Source organism: Pelobates fuscus, chromosome 11 (genome assembly GCF_036172605.1).
Source record: "Pelobates fuscus isolate aPelFus1 chromosome 11, aPelFus1.pri, whole genome shotgun sequence".
Classification (NCBI taxonomy): domain Eukaryota; kingdom Metazoa; phylum Chordata; class Amphibia; order Anura; family Pelobatidae; genus Pelobates; species Pelobates fuscus.
Window position 1 is genome coordinate 60,734,213 of NC_086327.1, and position 20,879 is coordinate 60,755,091.

Consider the following 20,879-nt stretch of genomic DNA (forward strand, 5'->3'; position numbering starts at 1 on the left):
CACACATACAGCGCCTTCACACACACACAGCGCCCTCACACACACACACATCGCCCTCACACACACACACATCGCCCTCACACACACAGCACCCTTACACACACAGCGTCTACACACACACACACACAGCAGTATATATATATATATATATATATATATATATATATATATATATATATATATATATATATATATATGCGGCGTGTGTTTTTGTGCTTTAGGGTGCACACCCTTATACAATAGGCTGTGCACGCCTATGTCAGATGTGTAGCCACATATGACGCCGGATGGAATTGTGTAAGATCTATTATGCATAGATTTTGGCCCCTGCTGAAACAGGACGAGCAATTGAGGGAGTATCCTTAGTGGCAAATAGAGGTATGAATCTTAAGGATTCCCTTGTACATAGCCACTTTCAGAGGACTGCAGCGCCAACACATTGGCTATCCAACAACCTCAAAGGCACCTACAAATGTGGTAGATGCAAAGCCTGTGACATTATCAGAAAGGACTCTAAAACATTTACAGACAGTTCTAAAAGTCTGCATTTTGACACCCCCTCTTTCTTTAATTGTAGCTCTAAGGGCTTGGTCTATCTGATCACATGCCAGTGTCCAATGCAGTATGTGGGAAAAACTTTCCACACCTTTGGAAGAAGAATTTTAGAACATGTCAATGCAGTAAAAACAACAAGACATATAGAGACTCCTGTCTCTAGACATGTCAAAAATGTACACAGGGGAGACCCCACTGTCTTAAGGTTCCAGGGTATAGAACTCATTAAACAGGACCAAAGGAAAGGCAATTGGGACCAACGCATTAGGAAGAGGGAATGTTATTGGATTTACCGTCTACAAACTCTGTTGCCAAACTGATTGAATGAAGGTTTTACCTACTCTCCATTTATTACATGATCTCTAAATATAAACATTGACCATTTGTAAATAGTAATTACTTTGTAAATAATTTACCTTCACTCACAGCACTTTTTCTTGATAATTGAGCATATACTTTTTAAATTAACCGTTAACCATTCTTTCACTGCAATATTAGAATATAAATAGCATGATAGAGGTTATAGTCTACTTGAGAGCTCCCCTTCATGGAGCATCTAATAAACCACGTATGAGAGGAAAGAGCCCCTATATTTAGAGCTTGTCCCTATTTATTTCCAACTGCATTTAGTACATACAGGCTTACTTTATCAATAATATATTTAAAGTTATATACCATGAGCACACATTAAATGTGATCATAGCAGTATTATCTCAATAAGAAAGTAATGAAATTGTGGACTCAATGAACTGTACATCATTCTAAAAAAATATTCTAATAAATTGGCTTAAATATAGGACAAATAGGTCCATCTTATACAGACAATCAAAAATTTGAATGACTATACCGCTACTTTAATTATGTATGAGCTTTTTCAATTTGCTATTCAATTATCATAATATGGTAATAGACAGTGTAAAGAAGGTCAGCATAGACCCTTTTCATATGCAGACTGTCTATGTACACTGTGATCACTGGTGGCTCAATTCAAACATATTAGGATTGAGTCCCAACTATATAACATATTCAGCTCATAAAATTTTTCAAGTTAGAATGCTATTTTTAATATCACAAGGAGGCTCTTAAGGGATTTGTCATATTTCCTTGCCATGTTACGGCAAATACAGACAGGTATCCTGTCAATCATATGACGTTCCCCTTATTGACTCCACCCCTGCCGCCACTCACGGCCATGTGACACGGCACGTCACAGGTGACGCGGGATCATCCCGATACGTCATCAATGACGATAGGGGGATCCCGCTCCTGATTGGTTAACGGACATTTAAAAGTCCCGGCTTTTCTCGAGGGCAATTGCTCAGCCCCTGACGAAGGTGTTACTACACACCGAAACGCACGCCGGGCGACAGCTCGTCGTTCCTTCTCACTTCACTCATGCACCAAGGGACACTTTATTGCACTATGGGTATTTAGACCCTTTTCTTATCTTGCAGTGTTATTCCTAGCTAGTATTGGTGATGGCTGATCAGGCAGGTGATTCTACTATTTAGATTCAGACTTAGTTTAGAACACCCTTGAAGGTGTTTCCAGGAGACTAGGGACTAGTTTAGAGGACTTTCTGCAAGGATTTCTCCTAACCACTTATAATCCCTCTACTAGTCCAGTACCACTGGTTATAAGCTACATAACAGAAACAAATAGGATTGTCTGCTGTTTTGGGATACATATTACTTGAATTCTTTTCATTGATATATTCATCACAGCATTACTTTGTCTTCTGTATCTCTTGCCTGCACCCATATATTTATAGGGATTTGTTCACTCCCCCAATAGGTACGAAATAGGTAATTTGAATTACCATTCTTCACCATAAGACTGAATATTTTGGGGGGGTCTTCTTGATATTGTGTCCCTTTGTTACTTTCCAAGATTTAATAAAGATGTATTCCCATTATTAGTGTTACAAAGGGCACTAGCAATGACTTTAGGTAGCATATTTTTGCTCCTTTATTTTTCCCTTTAATTCATACACCATACTCCCTAGGATTTGTAGGTATTTTTTTACCATTATTGTCAATTTTCTTTCTTTGCCAGCTTAGGAACGCCCTTAGGGGATTTTCCTTTTTTCTTCGTTCAGTTTATCAAGTAAATAGACTCACAGAGGAGGGGGGTGCTAGGTAGGAGGGAAGCAAGGGGAGCAATAGTGTCAGGAACACAGTTTGGTATTCCTGGCACTATAGTATGCTTTTGATTTCTGTATGCTGTAATGACTGCAAGAATGCATGTGTTTTTTTCATAAAAAAAAGATTAAAAATACATTTTTAAAAAAACAACATATTTTATCATATTAAACACAATACATTTTTAGTTCAATTGAAAAGCTTACACTGCTTCTCTAAGCTGTGAATTCTCCATCATTAGAGCATCTACAGGAGTGCCAACACCTGAAACTAAATAGAAACACACAAGTAAATAAAAAAAATAAAAAAACACAAACTTTTTGAAAACATTAAAAAAAAGCTTTAGATAAGTCGATATAAAAACGTAATAAGTTTTAATTTTTGCAATAACGAATCCAGTTTATGCATGGATTGTTAGACTTCGACCATCCATATATGGAGTTTGAGAACTTTCGCAAATCCCTTCCAGCCAAAACAAACAAACGATAAAACATTTAAATAAAAAGCATTTACCTTGCAAATCTGCACCCTCATCAACATAAGAAATACATTCTGGGCTTGTTCCGTACACCTCAGCAAAAAAAGAATCATTATTCCGTGCCTTTCCTTCTTGTTCTGCTTCCAAGCATGCAGTCCGAGTGCTGTAGTAGGGCAAACACAATAATGCTATGGTCTCAGGAAAGTTACACATACTGTAAGCCGTTAGTGAAACATTTCTGGTGTTATTCAAAACGGCAATCCAATAACAAATTTAGTGGCACATAAATTGCATTCTTTTCTATTTTTTAATTTATTTTTAACAAATAATTATTCAAATTCAAGATTGGTGCACTTACACAAAACAGAGGAAAAAGTCCAGTCTGATTTTAACACAATTTTTTCAATCTCTTAAATAGTTGAAATAACAAATAGATTTGGGCATTTGTTTTTGGAGGAGTATTTTTTTTGTTTTAATATTCGGCAATTGCTCCATTAGTCTGAAAGACGAATGGATGAATACAAATTACATAAATTGCTTGTTGGATAAAATGTTGTCCCTGCCATTCTCTCTTTCATTACAATTACAAGGAGGGAGTTACCGGCTCACGGCTCCCACCTTGTGATATTTAAAAATAGAAGCTTTATAAATCCCCCTATGCCCTCTTTACCATTGGTCTATAGGGCTTAATATGACCCTCATAATAGTATAAGGAAGATATAAATCCTCTCTCCTGCCAATAATCTAGGTCAGGCATAGGCAACCTTCAGCACTCCAGATGTTTTGGACTACACCTCCCAAGCTTTTGCCAGCATTATGGGTGTAAGAGCATTATGGGGGATGTAGTCCACAACATCTGGAGTGCCGAAGGTTGCCTATCCCTGATCTAGGTACTGTGAGTAGTGGCATGTCTACAAAACAGTGAGCAACCAGTGACCAGTGCCAGTGCTTGCTGTTCTAAAATTTTCATTAATTTATCTATTCCATATAATAAAATTGGAGAAAACATTTATTTTGAGGATTTTAAAATCTTACTCTAACTCTTTTCTAGATGTCTTCTCCCTCTGCCTCTCCTGTTCAGGTTCAAAGAAACAAAGGGGAGTCAAAATTTGTATATATGGGAAGGGGAATAAAAGAGTGTCAATGGCAATAATTTGTATGGACTTTAATTTGCAGCCCAATCATTATCAGGGAACAATCTCCACAGAAGCACAAGGAGAAATCTAACCGCTGCTAAGCCTGCAATAAAACCGCTCCAGAGGGTAAAAAACCCTATATGACTGAAGTGGAAGACATCCAGCCCAAAAGCTCTCCTCAAGAAGAACTAAAAAAATGGATATCACAAACCATAGCTGAAGGCTTTAAGGCTACTGTGACAAACTGCCATTTGCCACTGGGCATTGGAGAGGACTGATCGCTAGCCTCCTGCCCTGCGACTATGGCCCTGGGATGTATTACCCCTTTAAGAACTGTATTTTGGGCATAATGGATTTGTATAATGCTGTTCCTGGCCCTTTAATTACTTTGGAGCAGTGTTACAACTTTTAAACTGGCACTTCGGATGCAGTCGAAGTGCCAAAGTTGTCGAAGTGGCCGCCATTCGACAAACGAACACGTGGCGGCGGCCATTTTAACTTTTTCGAACGTGGTCAGCGGTGTGTGCAGCCAAATCTATAGAACTAGATCTATAGAACTAGATAGACTAAGTCCCGTTCGAAGATTCAAATGCTCGTAATTTACTCGGTGTAAAATAGACCGACCGCACAGCCCAAATCCATGGAACTGTTTTGGGCATGAAAATGTGCTTGCGGTCGGTCAAAAGTGACTGATACGTATCTCCCGAATGGCTGAATGGATTTGAATGATTTTTTGGGTATTTTTGTATTTGGAATGTACTGATTAATAATATGTAACTTTTTTTTATTAATATTGGATGTATGGTTTTAGAGTTATTAAAGTTGGGTAAAAAGTATGTTTTAAACTGTACGGCTAATTGGGTTACCTCTCAGGCTAAGGGGAGGGGATGTGTGGGATGTAACCATTGTGTGATTGGGTAATGCATAATTGTCTGTGGGCGTCTCCCTTGCAGGGGAGAATTGCATAAAAGCAGAGTGTGTGCCATTAAACCTGAGACTCCAGTTAAGCTACGGTGGTTGTGGAGTCTGTGGTGGTTGTGGTGTCTGCTGCAGTGCTTAGAGTCCTCAGGAAGCGCTAGGAGCATCCGTCAACGGAAGGTATCCGTTACAGCTACTACTAAAAATATTACAAAACATATTTATGATGATGGCACTCCACAGGAAAATAGGTGCTGGTATCAAGGTCACCCTACAATCCAACCACCAAAATTTAAAATCAATAAATAGGATACCGCACTCAAATTAATATAGTAAATTGTTATATTGAAATATTATCCCAAACAAGGAAAATCAGACCCTGTATACAAAATACATTCAAAAGGAGAAAATACAAATAATCTGTGCACCTATATCACCAGCACAACAAACTAATGAGATACATTAATTTTACTTTATTTTAACTACTTTTTTATTTTTTAAATAATGTATCTTTAACCCCTGTGCTATGCCGTCCTTGGGGACCCAGCTCTAAACGCCAGGGGGTCACATATCACGTCCCCGCTGTCCTATTTACTTACTCTGTCTCCGGCGATCACGGTGCGGGGACTTACCTGGCAGCCGAGGTAGTCCCCCTCCGTCTGTTTCGGCCCCCCTGGGCCACGGAAGCTCCTGCTAGAGGTTCAAATTACGGTTTAGTCAGAGTCTGTGAGACCAGTGGTACATCACATATTGGCTTCAACACCCTCAGCGGAGGCTTGAGTTTAATTGCTGCTTACATGAAGCAATGCACCAGGGGAATCCATGCTCAATGGGTACCCTTTGATACAGGTAGAGAAGGACATTGATAAGCATTCATCTTATGCAGGATCTCAGGTGCTAAATGCAAGACAACTATACCCTGTTGAAAATTAGTTAATGGGGGTTCACAGGACCAAGCCAAGCACGTTCTAGGCCTGATTGAGGAGTAATTCCAACAGACAAATGCATGCCAAGTTTTGTAAATTATTTATAGGACGGTTAGAGGGTCTTAATGACCATCGCAGGGATGCCTGTACTTAAAGATTTCCGCATCAACACCAGAACTTGAGGATCTTGGTGTGTCAAGGGACCTTGTAATAAGTCCGGACATACTGGAATTTCCCTTGGAGGTTCCAGAATCATCTTATTCATCATAGGAATTTAGAGTCAACGTGGCCTTTCACTGTCTCCTTTTGAATTACCTTTACGAAAGTTGAAAACAGGAAAAATATGTACATCAAAATTCCAAATTTGAGTCAGCGTATCCTGATCTTGAGCATTCTGGTCCTAAAATCTAGAAAAATACTTCTGGACGTGGTAGTTCAGAGAAATGGCCATCAGATCTGCGTCGAGTATCGGTCAAATCTAAATCAACTCGGAGGATACGTCGGGACATGGTTGCCATTTCACCTTGTCCACAGTTATTCGGCTCAGGTAATCAGCCATTGTATCCTGAGCCCCTGGTTGCTCTTGGGCTGTAATTGCATAAATACTTAGCTGTGAGACCCACCTTGATAGATATAGGATACAGTTGCATTGATATTTGAGCAAATTTGGACCCACCTGTTCTTCAGCAACTCTCTGAAGTGAAGAAGAGCACTGGAAATGACTTGTAATTCCATACAATTGAATGGAAATATTGTGCAACATGGTCCAAACACTGTGCAACCAATCTTTGAAAACTGGAATCCGAGCTTATAATTAACCATTGAGGTGCTGTTCACTGGAAACCCAGAGATATATTCTCTCTTTTCAGCTACCAGGTAAGGTGGAACTCCACTGATGAGGACATCGTCAGTGGCTGGCTCCAATTAATCTTTCTCTTGTTAAACCAAGATCGGAAGGACCTGTGAGGAATCCAGAGATGCCATTGGGCCCATCTGACAAGTCTGATGGTGGAAGCCAGGATTCCTAGTAGTTGCACATACTTTCTTGCTGTTACCAAGCAAAAACGAAAAAAACTGGAAGAGAAAACGTCCACAATCTGTGGAACTGTTCCTGAGATAGGAAAAAGCAGAGCATAACATTTTCCACCCAGAAATGTCAACCTCTGAGCTGGTGTGAAATGGCTTTTCTTGATATTAATCAAGCAGCCAAACTTCAAGAGTTCTGAAAGAACTTTATTCCTCTGTGTGGCTGCCTTCTGTGGGTCTGAGGCTACCAGAAGTAGATCATCCAGATAATGGAACCAGGTGGTGTTCTGGACTCTCAGTATCACTATAAGCACATATAAGTTTCAGTGAGGCCAAATGGTAGGGCACTAAATTGGAAGTTCTCTTCTGAGATAATGCTGAAGATCTAGGGATATTGGAATGTCATAGTAAGCATCCTTGAGATATATAGAGATAAGGAAATTATCCTTCCAAATTGCTTGAGATATGGATCTGATTGACACTGTCCTGAAGACTCTGATATTCAGCCTTTTCCTTTTTTTCAGGCTTCCAAGTGCTTTTTCTTTTAGCACCAGAAGAGAGGCGAATATTGTCCCTCGAACCGCTCGTTATGGGACCTAAGAAATCACCTCTTTGTCCTGAAGGCTTCTAACATATTCCTTCAGTGCTATACCTTTTGATTCATCTGTCTGAATCCTCTTGTTGGTATAGAGACTCCTGTGTATGAAGAAAAAACTCCAGTCTAGATCAATCTGGACTAAGGATGCCACCCAAGTCTCCAGAATGTGACGAGCCCAGGTATGTCTGATCAGAGAAAATGAGGCTCCTAGTACTGGAGGAGACATGTTCATTACTGAAAATGACTGCTTCATAGCTCTATTAGGACCTTGAAAGGCAGGTTTACCTCTGGAGTATTCCCTGTAGGGTCAGTAGCTCCATGTATCCCAGAAATGCTGGTCACTGGAGGTTCTCCGGTCTGACTAGAAGGAGCAAGGGATGCTTGGAACTTTAGTGTTGAGGTACAAATACCTTGCAGCCCTCAATTGCCTTGTCAATGGATTCATCCAAAGCTTTCACAAACAGCACTTCCCCTTCAAATAGAATGGTGTAGAGGCCAGACTTGGAGGATGAGTCATCATCCCAGAAACAGAACCATAATGCTTTCCTAGCTGCAATAGATAAAGCCATTTGTTTAAGAGAATATCCTAGTTACATCTAGGGAAGCTTCTGTGAAGAAGTCAGTTGTAACCTGAAGACTTCAGACTGCATCTTCAACATTGGCTCTTAATATCTCTTTCCACAATAGCATTTAGATCTTTAATCACACTTTTCATGGTTGTAGAAACAGCAGTGAAAGCTACAGTTGGTGTCTACATTTGAACAGGTCTGCATCCACTTTTTAACCTTAGGTGGTGTAGTTCAGTGGTTGGAAATAACTTCCTCCACAGGGTAAAGCTTGGCCTCTTTTTCTTACCACTAAGGCCTCTGAAATACATTGGAATTTCCTTTGTAAGCACTGCCCACATGTCATGTGGCTGCGCAGTGATAGGTGACCCTGAAGCGGCTACCTTCTGGAGACAGTCAGTGCATAACTGTTTTCCTTCCACTGCTTTCCCATCATAACCAGAACATGATGTAGATTCAGACATCAGATAAACAAAAATAAAAATAAATATTACCTGTGGCAAAGTACTAAAGTAAAAAAAAAAAAGTGCACTGTCAAATTCTATTAAGAAACCAGTGAATCAGATTTAAAACTGGCTGAAGAGAGCACTTATCCATGTCTGGAAACCGCGCAAATACTTACCAAATAAGTTTGGGATGTTTACTGTAATTTTCCCTTCATTTTAGGTACTTTCTGGCAATTGCCCTTATCCAAGATGGCTGCTGCAACTTGTATTCCCACAATGCAAGTCATCTGCATTGGGCCTTTAGGGCACAAACTGCACATGCGTGAACCTTTTCCGAGTGTGTTTACTGTTTAGAGACCAGGGAGAGAGCTCAGTCTGCAGCATGCATGGCACTGAACCTCCAGGGAACCGGGAATAAATCACCGGGACCGAGGGGATGGAGAAGAGATAACGTAAAAGTGCCTGCAAGGTGGTTAAAAGGCAACAAGGTAAGGGTTCCGGTGTGGCTGGACACATGGCTTAGGAGCTCGGTCGGCTATACAACCTGAAAGCTACAATTCAAGCATTTATTTCACTTAATCCACAAGAAAATACGAAATCTGTGTACCTTGTACTCAGGAGAACTACGAGATGTCACCTCTCAAGCAAATCAAACTACAAGACTCGTTGAAAATGAGAAAAAAAGGCTGATGAAGGCTGATTTGAGGAAAGGAAAGTATGCCTTTGGGAAGGCCACCACAATTGACATGTGATTATTATTATTTGTATTTATAACGCAACAAATGTTCCATTGTGCTGTACAAGTGAGGAAAAGTGCAGAATATACAAACTAGTACAACAGTAACAGTGGTGCTATTTGAGATCTAGCACATACAGTTCTTTTATACAACGTATTAAACTGGTGATCATAGATAGCCTATCAGCTTACAATCTAAGGGTTATAATAGGAAGCTGAGACAAAAGGCGGCAGGGGGAATCTGAAGGTATTGGCTAAGCAGTTTTAAGTAGAATTCACAGCAACTGCTAAGGTGTTACTTGATTGAGGAGGTCATTGGGGACAATATCAAGCACATGGAGATAGCCGATGTCTTGCTTGTTTGAAGAAAAAAAAAATTAAACTAATTTAACAGTAAGGCACTCTGGTAATAGCATTTGCATACATAACTCTAAGGGAACTTATGATCGAATAACATTATTTGGGAAACAATTTAAGAAGTCAACACATTCCTCTAAAGAACTTTAACAGAGGTGGCAGTTTTTTGCTCATTTGAATTGCCTAGATAAGAAATCATTATCTGCATTCCTGGATTAAGGGTGGTAAATAATTATGTAACTAAAATGGAATAGACATGGGGACTTCTATCTCTCTACAAAACTTTCTACAGCTCCAGAACCTATAAGAGCTGGAACAAAGATCATCATGGAACCTCACTTAAATGTTACAGTTCTCTAACACCAGATCTACAGATTTTTATGAATCTTACCTTAGGTCACAAGTTTCTGACTTCGACTTTAATTCCGGAGTAGAATTAATGATGTCTTCAACCACAGACTGCCCTTCTAGCTCTGGAATTTCTGCAAATGACAAATGTTCTAAAATAATTCTACAAAACACATAGTCATGTGCAAAATTAAAGGATCACTATAGGGTCAGGAACACAAACGCCATTTAGGTGGTCTGCCCCTCCTTAGCTCTCCTATAAAAGTTTAAAACTTGCCTTATTTCCAGCGCCGGAAGTGTCTGCCGGCGCTGGCTTCGCCTACTTTGTGACATCATCTAAATGGCCGATTTTTTGCCAAATCAATGCTTTCCCATAGGAAAAGCATTAGATTGGCTAAAATAAGCATGGGGCAGGGCCAAATGAGGTGTTTGCCAATCAGGACTTCCTCATAGAGATGTAAGGAAAATGTTTCATAATCTCTCGGTACATAAACAAATGGGTATAAATGACTTGAAAAATAATCATGCTATCACTATCAAACCAGCAGACAAGGGAGGAGCAGTAGTGATAATGAACACCCAGGACTACATAAAAGAGGGCAACAGGCAATTGTCAGATGACAAATACTATAGAAAACTAAATGAATACACATTACAAATAAAATACATACAATGATGGATCACACTTCTTATGGCACCCTAAAATAAAAACATAAAAACATATAGTGTAATAGAGTAAAATATGTAATAAAAAAGGAAGATGGTAAAGATCATGTACTCACAAGCCGGGAGCCAAATAAAATCATATGGCTCCCATGAGTGTTGCAGTGGGACACTTAATAGGACTCCCTGTCCTTTCTTTGGTCGTTCTGAAGGTAACAGGAACAACGGAGAAATACATTCTTTCTTGTAAATACATTTATTATTGGTAAAAAAATATACACAGGACTGATCTTAATGACAAAAAGTTAAAAGAAGCAAAGTCCAATAGCCAGATGGCTATCTGAGTCCATAAAAAGCAACAAAATATAAAGTGCAGATGAAGCAGGCATAAAAATCCTTACTGGTCTTGAATAAAGTAGGCACAAATGTCCTCCAAGGTCCTGATACGCGTTTCGCCCCTAGTGTGGGGCTTCCTCAGTCTGTAATGGCTTGTATGATGTCGGTTGGTCTTTTATGCCGCTATTTGCGGCTACTTCTAGGTTCCGGTGTCGGCATTTGGAACACACGTTGTGTTCCATGCGTCCGTGACATCACTTCCGGTTTCGCGGTTCGGCACTTTAGTGACGTCACTGGAACGCACGTGCGTTCCACGCTCGTACATATGTGGAAAATAAGAAAAAACAAGAGATCAGTTTAGCGGACAAAGCAGATGGTCGCATGGATGCGGGGCTCCCGGCAAATAAGCCAGCAAACCCCTTATACGAACGAGCAGACACGAATCAAACCCACTCTGGGTACCCCCTAAGACCCACACAACCTCAATGGGTCGGAAAACTAAAAAGGCGAAAGCTGACAAACCCCGGCAGGGCATGGACATCGGGGCGCTATGGCGGAAAGCACATGTCGCAACCGGAGCGCACATGGCGGCCCTGCATGGCGGGTGCTCCGACTTTTCTGATGGGACCTCTGAAGGGGAGGATGGGGACCCCCCACGGACTGAGACCACACAGGTACAAGCGCTGGTACAGACACAACCTACCGCGAAAACCCCCACCCCAGTGACTATGGAGGCTATAGGGGAACTCGTGGCAGACCACCATAGAAGGATAGCTGCAGATGTAGCCCTGCTAAGAGAGGATCTTAAACTCATCACAGCCAGACTGGGAGCAGTGGAGGGCACCGCCAATAGCCACACAACCCAGATTGCAGAACGGCAATCCAAAGCCTAAAGCAGCAAACCCTGCTCCACAAGCAGCAACTTGCCTCCCAAGAGGATAAACTTTGCCGTAACAATTTAAAACTCAGGGGAGTCCTGGACTCAGTCTCAGAGGCGGAACTACCACATATGGTTAGAAGACTTCTCACCACACTGGTGACCCCGAAAACAGCCAAAGCAATCACCCTCGATGGTATATTTTGCATACCGAGATCAGCAAGGGCTCCACCAGCCGCCACATGGGACCTAATACTCCGGTTCCAGTCCACCAGCGACAAACAGGCAATCATGGAAGCTGTTAGAGGCCAGCCAACACTCACCTTCGAGGGGATGACACTGTCCTTCTTCTCTGATCTCTCAGGGTGGACATTGGCGTGGAGGAGATCCCTGGGCCCTTTCACATCCCTCCTGCAACTACATCAACTCCGGTACAGCTGGGGATCAGGGCGCACCCTCCATATAGACCGAGGAGGCAACACTCACATAGTCCATAACATGCAGGAGGCTACGGAGGCACCGGGACTATTGCACCTCCCCACAACTGCACTCGACACAACGACGGACACAGCCGGATCAACGCGCCCACTTGGGAGGAATGCAGCCGCCGCACCGGAGTTTGTCCCTCGACAACTCCCCGCGAACCCATATGCAGCAGCTACTACATGAACTGGGGCTCGGTAATACTGGACTCACTTCAGGGCACACCATCCCCCCACCGTCGGCCATTCGCATGTGACTATACAAATGTCTAAGTTATAACAATTAGCGTGTCGATTTCATATTAAGCGTAGTTATTTTGCTCTCTTCTAGTATCGTTAAACGGTGTTCGACCTATTATTGTTTTATTGTTATATTGATGATGTCTCGCTGCGGCACAGAACCACAGTGACCTATAGGCCTATAGGCCTCCTTTAAAGATGGTGTCCTAGCCTATGCCGCACATATATAACTCACCTTTATGCGACTGGTCAAAGCCTACACCACGTAGACTGCATATTATTTTAGGACGTGTACCTAACCTGCTTAGATACCAGCCTGTTTGATTTTTTATTATTTTACTGATTCTCCTATTTTAGTATTTCTCAAGCATTTCTAGACAAGTTCCTGCCAATAAACATGTTATGTATAGATCACTTAGACAGGACCGCTAAACAAATCTGTTTATGTTACATAAAAATTGTGCTGATCTTTCCTCATGCTGACCAACTGTTACCTAATGTCTTACTAAACAATTGTCAATGCTGGGGGCGGGGCCTGACCGCCATGCAGACCAGCCGTGTGAAACAACAGCTCCTGCAATCAGGCGAAATTTAATCAAGTTACAACTGACCTGGTACTCCTCTGATGACCAGAGAATGCGGTCCGTTACACGAAGGGGCACTGGACCTGAGGAGAGGCTTGCATGATGTGTTTTAGTCCCTCAGAGAGACTCATGTCGTCCGCACAGGATGAGGCCTACTTAGGCGGTGAGCGGGGTGGACGGCCGCCGCCCCGCTATCCCGCCCGACTGTGTCATGCCAGACCCTCACAAGTTCGTGGAACAGGCCCCGTCCCCCCCCCCTCTCGGGCCGGTGGGGGTTATCCCGGTCCATGCCCCGAGACCCCTGCGGCAGCGGTGAACCTGCGGCAGAGACCTATCACCACACTAATATGGATGGAACCCGGAGCCGCATGTAAAATGGCGGCAAACTCGACTCTGAACGCCCAAACCCAGAGGCATGTAGACTCTCCCTCCTGGCTGGCCAAACTCCCCACAGAGCCCAGGTGGAACCCAACATCGTGGCTGGAGAGGCTGGATCACATAGGGCTCTGAGCAGTGCCCACCCGATACTCACCAAAATTGGGGAACGAAGCTCAGAGATAGCCCACACCGCCCCTCATCAAAGGACTTACCTTCGGGCCGGTCCGGCAAGAGGGGACACTCCACAGAAGGACTCCAGCATGATACAACAGGGCCACGGCAACCAATGACAGCCTGTCCACAAGGGGGCAACAGTTCACATGAACTCTCCATCTTGCAGGAGGAATACACGGGCAAAGCAGTCTACAGCTGGAGCAGGACACTAACGGAAGGTTCCTGAGATTCCTGGGTCATCTACCACCACCACGCTGTAACACTTAATATCATGCAGAGTCTTAACCTTTACCTTGGGCCCATTCCTTGGGACTATTAATATCTGCTGTCTGTAATTAATGCATGTCTTCCCTCATTAACCTTAGATCAGCATGGGGGACAGGATTCCTTTGCTTACCTGGTTTGATGTATGGTTGTGGAGGTCTCAGGGGCAAAATAATCTTTTGTAACAACTAATCGTTCATCACAACTAACTGAAAGCTTACTGATAATCTATGATGATAATCTATGAGTATGCCTGAGGTTTTCTTTTCATATTTTCATATGTCTCATGAGTCGCATAGTCTGTCTCGTTCAGGCAGGTCCTCTAGACACGCATGTATACTAACATAAACAGTGCAGAATATGTGATATGATGTACAACTCCTCGAGACTTATCACACTGTTTTCATATGTTGTAACTAAATAGTCACTAATCATATTCTATACGCAGCCTGTTTAGCCTGTTCTATGCTCTAAAATATTAAATTGTGCGGTGTACCGCAAGCCACATTAACCAGACACGCATGTATACTAACATAAACAGTGCAGAATATATGATATGACATACAACTCCTCGAGACTAATCACACTGTTGTCATACGTTGTAACTAAATAGTCAGTAATCATATTCTATACGCAGTCGGTTTAGCCTGTTCCATGTTCTAAAATATTAAATTGTGTGGTCTACCGCAAGCCACATTAACCAGACACGCATGTATACTAACATAAACAGTGCAGAATACGTGATATGATGTACAACTCCTCGAGACTAATCTCACTGTTTTCATACGTTGTAACTAAATAGTAAGTAATCATATTCTATACGCAGTCTGTCTAGCCTGTTCCATGTTCTATAATATTAAATTGTGCGGTCTACCGCAAGCCACATTAACCAGACACGCATGTATACTAACATAAACAATGCAGAATATGTGATATGACGTACAACTCCTCGAGACTAATCACACTGTTTTCATACGTTGTAACTAAATAGTCAGTAATCATATTCTATACGCAGCCTGTTTAGCCTGTTCTATGTTCTAAAATATTAAATTGTGCGGTCTATCGTAAGCCACATTAACCAATACTCTTAATGCGCCTGTTAAAGCTATTGTGGCTCTGCAGGATTATATGTCATGTATATTCATATGCACAAGAAAAAATAAAGAATTTATAAAAAAAAAAAACAATTGTCAATGCTGTTGGGGCATGACGAGCCCTCGTTATACTTTCATGAACTCCAAAAATAAAGAATTAAAAAAAAAAAATAAGAAAAAACAAGCATGTAAACAAATATTTCTCAAATTTAGACATATCCAAATAGAAAGTCTTCAATAGGAAGAAGAATCTTATTACAATATTGAAAATGTGCAAGATGTATTTCAATATTAGTCTGTTACCATGGTGACAATACCTTCAGAGTATTATTCAAGAATGTTTACACAGTCTCTAAACATATATTCCATGTTACATATATAGACAATATCTGTACCTATATTCCAAAGTATATAACAGAGGTAGGATCCACTTTTAGGGTCCTTTTAAAGACAGAATAATGCAACCATAAATCTGTATAAGTGCAATATTATGAAATCTTTTATTCACCAGATATATGTGCATTCTTTAACGATCAGTGACTCAATTAAAGTGCCATATTCTAGTGCTTTACAGTGCCTTTTATTTTTTTTTTTTAAATCTTTCTTTTATTATGGCATATACGTCATGGGGTACATAAGAGAAAGAGGGAGGCATTGTGGGGTGACATAAGGTAATAGTATCAAGATGGTGTGCAATGCACCTCAAAGAAAGATTGCCATGTTTTGTTTTTTTTGTGAAACATTCAAATAAACAGAGTGGTACAAGCTTGGATAAAAAGCAAAAGTAATCAAAATCAGAGTGTGCAAATAGCCTTAGTGCGCCACAATAACGTCTTCAGGGTATACTGATATACATTTGCATTAATTGTCATGGCATTAGCTAGCTATGCATAATTTTATATTATGAAGGCTGATAAATTAAATTCTCGCTTATATAAGTAACGTGAGGAAAACGATGCGTAGGAAAATAAACATTTAACACTTTACATGCTAAGTTTTTATGTCTAAATTAGGAACAGGGTAGATGTAGGCATGTGGAGAAAAATATCATGGACATGTTGCTTATGTTCTGCTGTTAGGGTCAGACTATGTGAGCAATTGATAGCCACTGTAGCTAAACTTACATGCTAATTAGTACTGTTAACTTAGATAAGTTAAGATCTATGGTTAGTCGATTGGTAACAGATAGTGTTAGCTAGTGGCGTACGTTACAGGTTTATAAAATACACTTTAACTTCGAAATATACATGCTTGTGAGGCGTGTGGTTGCTGGACATAGGCTAAGACATTTTACAGTATATAACTTCGCTAAAAATTGCTTATGTTGTTAAACATATATTTTTAACAGTTAAAACGAACGAGTGTATCAAGTCATTTATAAAGGGTTGGGTGGTGTACTGGGTATTTAATGTTGTGCTGCACGGCTAGTGTCCACAGCGGTGGGTCCGCAGACCGTCATCTGATGCCACTGTTGTGCTTCAATAGGTAGTCTTTTGCATTTGCCGACCCAATGTCCCCTCTCACCCTGTCGCTGGTCCATGTCAGGCGTCTGTCCTTGATCGGGGCCATTTCTATCAGGTATGATGTGGAGACTTTTGGGCATCCCCGCTGGTTAGGTCTGTGCTGGCAGTTGTCTGTACCGACATTGCAAACTGGGGACATCTCTTTCACAGCGTGAGCCGGAGTGCGGACTCCACCGCTGTGGGCCATGTGCTTGCCGGTCATCCGTGATCTCACTGATGTGGGTCGCACGCCTGAGTGCTGTTTCGTCTGCGTGGAGCTACGTCGTTTCGGAGGTGGGAGTTCCCTTCTGCCCCGAGGTTGCATGAGGGCTGGTGCTGGTAGGCCACGAGCCTGGAGACCATTGTGGGCCAGGTTCGACCCTTTCGGGGTGGTGCGAGGATTCTTGGCAGGTCGCTTGGGGCTTCGCTTGGCTGTTCCCCGCGTATGTGGCCGGCACCTCAGGGGCTTGCCCCTTATTGCTCTCAGCCCGGGAGGGCATGAAACGTGGGAATCGGGCGCTTGGGTTGTGGTGGTGCCCTGAAGCGGACCCTCACTCACCCGACTGCCATCAGCTCCGGAGGTAGCAGAGGAAATTCGGCGTGGGACTTCGGTCCTTAAGCGTGCCTCTAGCTTGGCCCAGAAACGTTCAAAAGCAAGCGTTATGGAGTCACTTGCTTGTTCCCAGGTGCGCATTGCATCTGGTTGTTCTCGTAGCTTATCAGATATTGATGGCTGATGGTGAACCGCCATCTTGGGTGTTCCCGTCACCGTATGTCTCTTAGAGGTATTAGTGCCTGTCGCTTGGTGTTGGGTTCGGGACACTCCGTCCGGCGGGGACCGGGATATCTCCCACCGGTCCACAGGGGGGGTGCACGATTTGCTCTCGCTTGTCGTGTTCCGCATCAGGCGGGAAGGCGGCCGTCCTTCCCCGTGTGTCCGCTAGGCACCAGTCTATTGCCGCGGTTCCCGGTCGGGATTGGTGCCGAGTCTGGTATCGGTGCGTTCCAGAGTGCCTCCTCTGGCCGATAGGCTGACCTGTGGAGGCGTCCCAGTGTTTTTACCCGGGTTATCCGTCGAGTTTGGGCCATCACGGTAGGAGCTCTGGTAATGTGCGTCTAGTCAGGTTTCCCGCTTGGCTCCGCCCCCCTTACAGTGCCTTTTCAGTGCTTTAAAGTGCAGAGAATATTCTTTTAAAAAGTGACACAATTCAAAATCTGAATTCAAGCCGTTTGGTATTAGAGTATTGAATTCAAATATAAATTTCATTTCTTCTGACCCTATTTTTTTAATATAATTTCCTCCTCTCCAATCTTTTTTAACAAACTTCAATGGGCAGAAAAAGAGGCTCTCTGGGTTCTGGTCATGATATTTTTTGAAATGGTTGGAGACACTATGGGTTTCCAACCCATTCCTTATATTTTGAATGTGTTATGAAATGCGTACATGGATGCATCTAATGGTACGGCCTACATAAAGAAGGTTACATGGACACTTTAAAATATATATAATGCCTTTTGAAAAACAGGTGAGTTGGTCTCTAATGGTGAAATCTTCATTAGTGTATTGCTGTATATTTGTAAGGTGTCTCTTTTTACTCCTTGTAGACCTGCACGCTAGGCAGGTACCACAGCCGTAAAAACCTCGTCCTTGTGTAAAGTTATGTTTGGTGACTGTCGGGCCTTTACTGCTTGCTACTAAAGATCTTTTTAAATTTGGCGCTCCTCTATATGTAATTTGCGGTCGTGTTGGTAAAATTTCTTTTAAAATGGGGTCGTCATGTAAAAGGTACCAATATTTATTAATAATTTGTGGAATTTTTCCGTTTTGGCCATTAAAATTACATATAAAAGGGATTTTTTTAATCTGTGCGTTTTTTCTTTCATATGTTAGAAGTTCTGAGCGTGATTTATTTTGGACTTCTTCTAATTCTAAAATTAACTGTTCCTCCTTATATCCTTTCTCAACGAATTGTTCTTTTATTTTAGTGGCTTGTTGTATATAGTCGTCATTATTCGTACAATTCCGTCTGATCCTTAAGAATTGACCCTTTGGTGCATTTTGTAGCCACGGTTTGTGGTGGCAGCTGTTTTTTTCAATGTATCCATTGACATCCACTGATTTAAAAAAAAAAAATTGTGGGGGGCGGGGCCTGACCGCCGACGGGATCAGACGTGCTCTGTCTGAGCTCCCGCACCAACTGCCCATCACTAACAAGCTCCAGGGTAATGACAACTCTGAGCAGCTCAAGGCACAAACCACCATCACCACACAAGCGCAACGGGGGAGAAAAACGAGCAGGACCCCAACGATCAAACCTAATCTACGTCTCCAAACCGGACCAAAAGCACCCTGCCCTGCGGGACATCGCCGACCCCTCGACAACGCAAACCTCCGCCAGCACGTGCTGGACGCCTGGCACTTAACTGGGAGCCATATGATTTTATTTGGCTCCCGGCCAAGTACATGATCTTTACCATCTTCCTTTTTTATTACATATTTTACTGTATTACACTATATGTTTTTATTTTAGGAAGCCATAAGAAGTGTGATCCACCATTGTATGTATTTTATTTGCTATTGTTAGAGTGGTTTGAGGGGTCCCACTCAGGTGGTTACAACAGTTCTGTTGTCCCACTGTATCACTTGTTCTTACTGTATTAGTTCCACTTGTTGAATACACATTACAACTTAGAGAGCTCATTAAATCCTTCCCTAAGAATTTGCATCTAGAACTGCAATCACTCAAACCATCTAGTCCCTACATGGGTACTTACTATATGCTTCCAAAAATCCACAAAGCAGGTAATCCTGGAAGACCGGAATGACAGGAATGAGAACTCTCATAGAACAGAACTCCGGACTGGTAGAAAATACTATAAAACCTCTAGTCCCCAACATTAACAGTTTTATAAAAGACACAACCGACTTCCTCAACAAATCACAAATCTCCCTGCTAACACTATCCTTGTAACCATGGATGTGGAATCTCTGTACAGCAACATTCCAAATACAGATGACATCAATGCTTGCTTCCATTTCCTCTCTTATGCTGACAACCCAAAATACAGCCCCTGAATTATCACAGAACTGGCACTATGCATCCTTACACATAACTAATTTAGTTTTAACAATGTGGTTTACCTACAAACCATGGGCACTACTATGGGCACTAAGATGGCACCCCATTATGCTAATCTGTTTATGGTAGATCTTGAACAGCGATTCCAAGAAATAAAGCACACCAAACCATTCAAATATTACTGCTTTATTGATGATATCTTCATAATTTGGACTGAAAGAAAAACTGACACAGGTCCATGACTCTTAACACATTCATGGATCAAACTAAAAATTTAATATTCCACTAGATCTGTGAATTTTCTGGACACCAATGTGACATGTAACAATGGCACAATCCACACATCTGTTTAATGAAAACCCACAGACAGGTGCAGTTACCTTCATAGATCCAGCTTCCTACCTTCCCATACTAAACAGGGCATCATCTACAGCCAAGCCACTAGGTATCATCGCATATATGGTTCTCCTACCATGCAAACTTCAATCCCTCTATGACCGTGCCTCTCCTGCAAACCATTTCTAAAGATCTGTCTAACTGGCATAAACCTCAATTTGGATGGCTATGCAGAATACACATACTAAAAATAAACAAACATTCTCCCTAAAAAGTTTTTATCTGCTCCAAACACTCCCTATACAGATACCCCAAAAATGTTCTCCTCTTACATATGGTCCCAAAAGCACCCCAGACAGACTTTTAAAATGTTAACGCGACACAAACATAAAGGAGGCCTAGGGTTGCCAGATATCGAGCTTTATCACAAAGCAGTCATACTGACCAGAATATATGAATGGTCAAATCCACGAAGCATGAAACATTGGGTACAACTGGAAGCCGAAGCATTTACATCCCCAATTTCTATCATCCCTTGGCTCCAATGGACGCCACTCCATCAAACCCACGCACAGCCTACAGTAGGCTCGACTCTCAAATCATGGCTTGCCATCCGTAACCCAACAGCCATCTCTCCT

The 20,879-nt window shown here is 42.0% G+C and overlaps 1 protein-coding gene across 1 annotated transcript in view; it reads right to left on the minus strand.

The window, feature by feature from the left end:
* LOC134576883 (C-Jun-amino-terminal kinase-interacting protein 4-like) overlaps positions 1 to 20,879 on the minus strand; it is a 214,210-nt gene that overhangs the window by 111,630 nt on the left and 81,701 nt on the right. Inside the window, exons 5-7 of the mRNA XM_063435564.1 lie at positions 10,275 to 10,365; positions 3,210 to 3,337; positions 2,903 to 2,966 (exon numbers count right to left, since the gene is read on the minus strand). Of these exons, the coding sequence (XP_063291634.1) occupies positions 2,903 to 2,966; positions 3,210 to 3,337; positions 10,275 to 10,365 (283 nt within the window). The remainder of the gene's footprint in view (positions 1 to 2,902; positions 2,967 to 3,209; positions 3,338 to 10,274; positions 10,366 to 20,879) is intronic.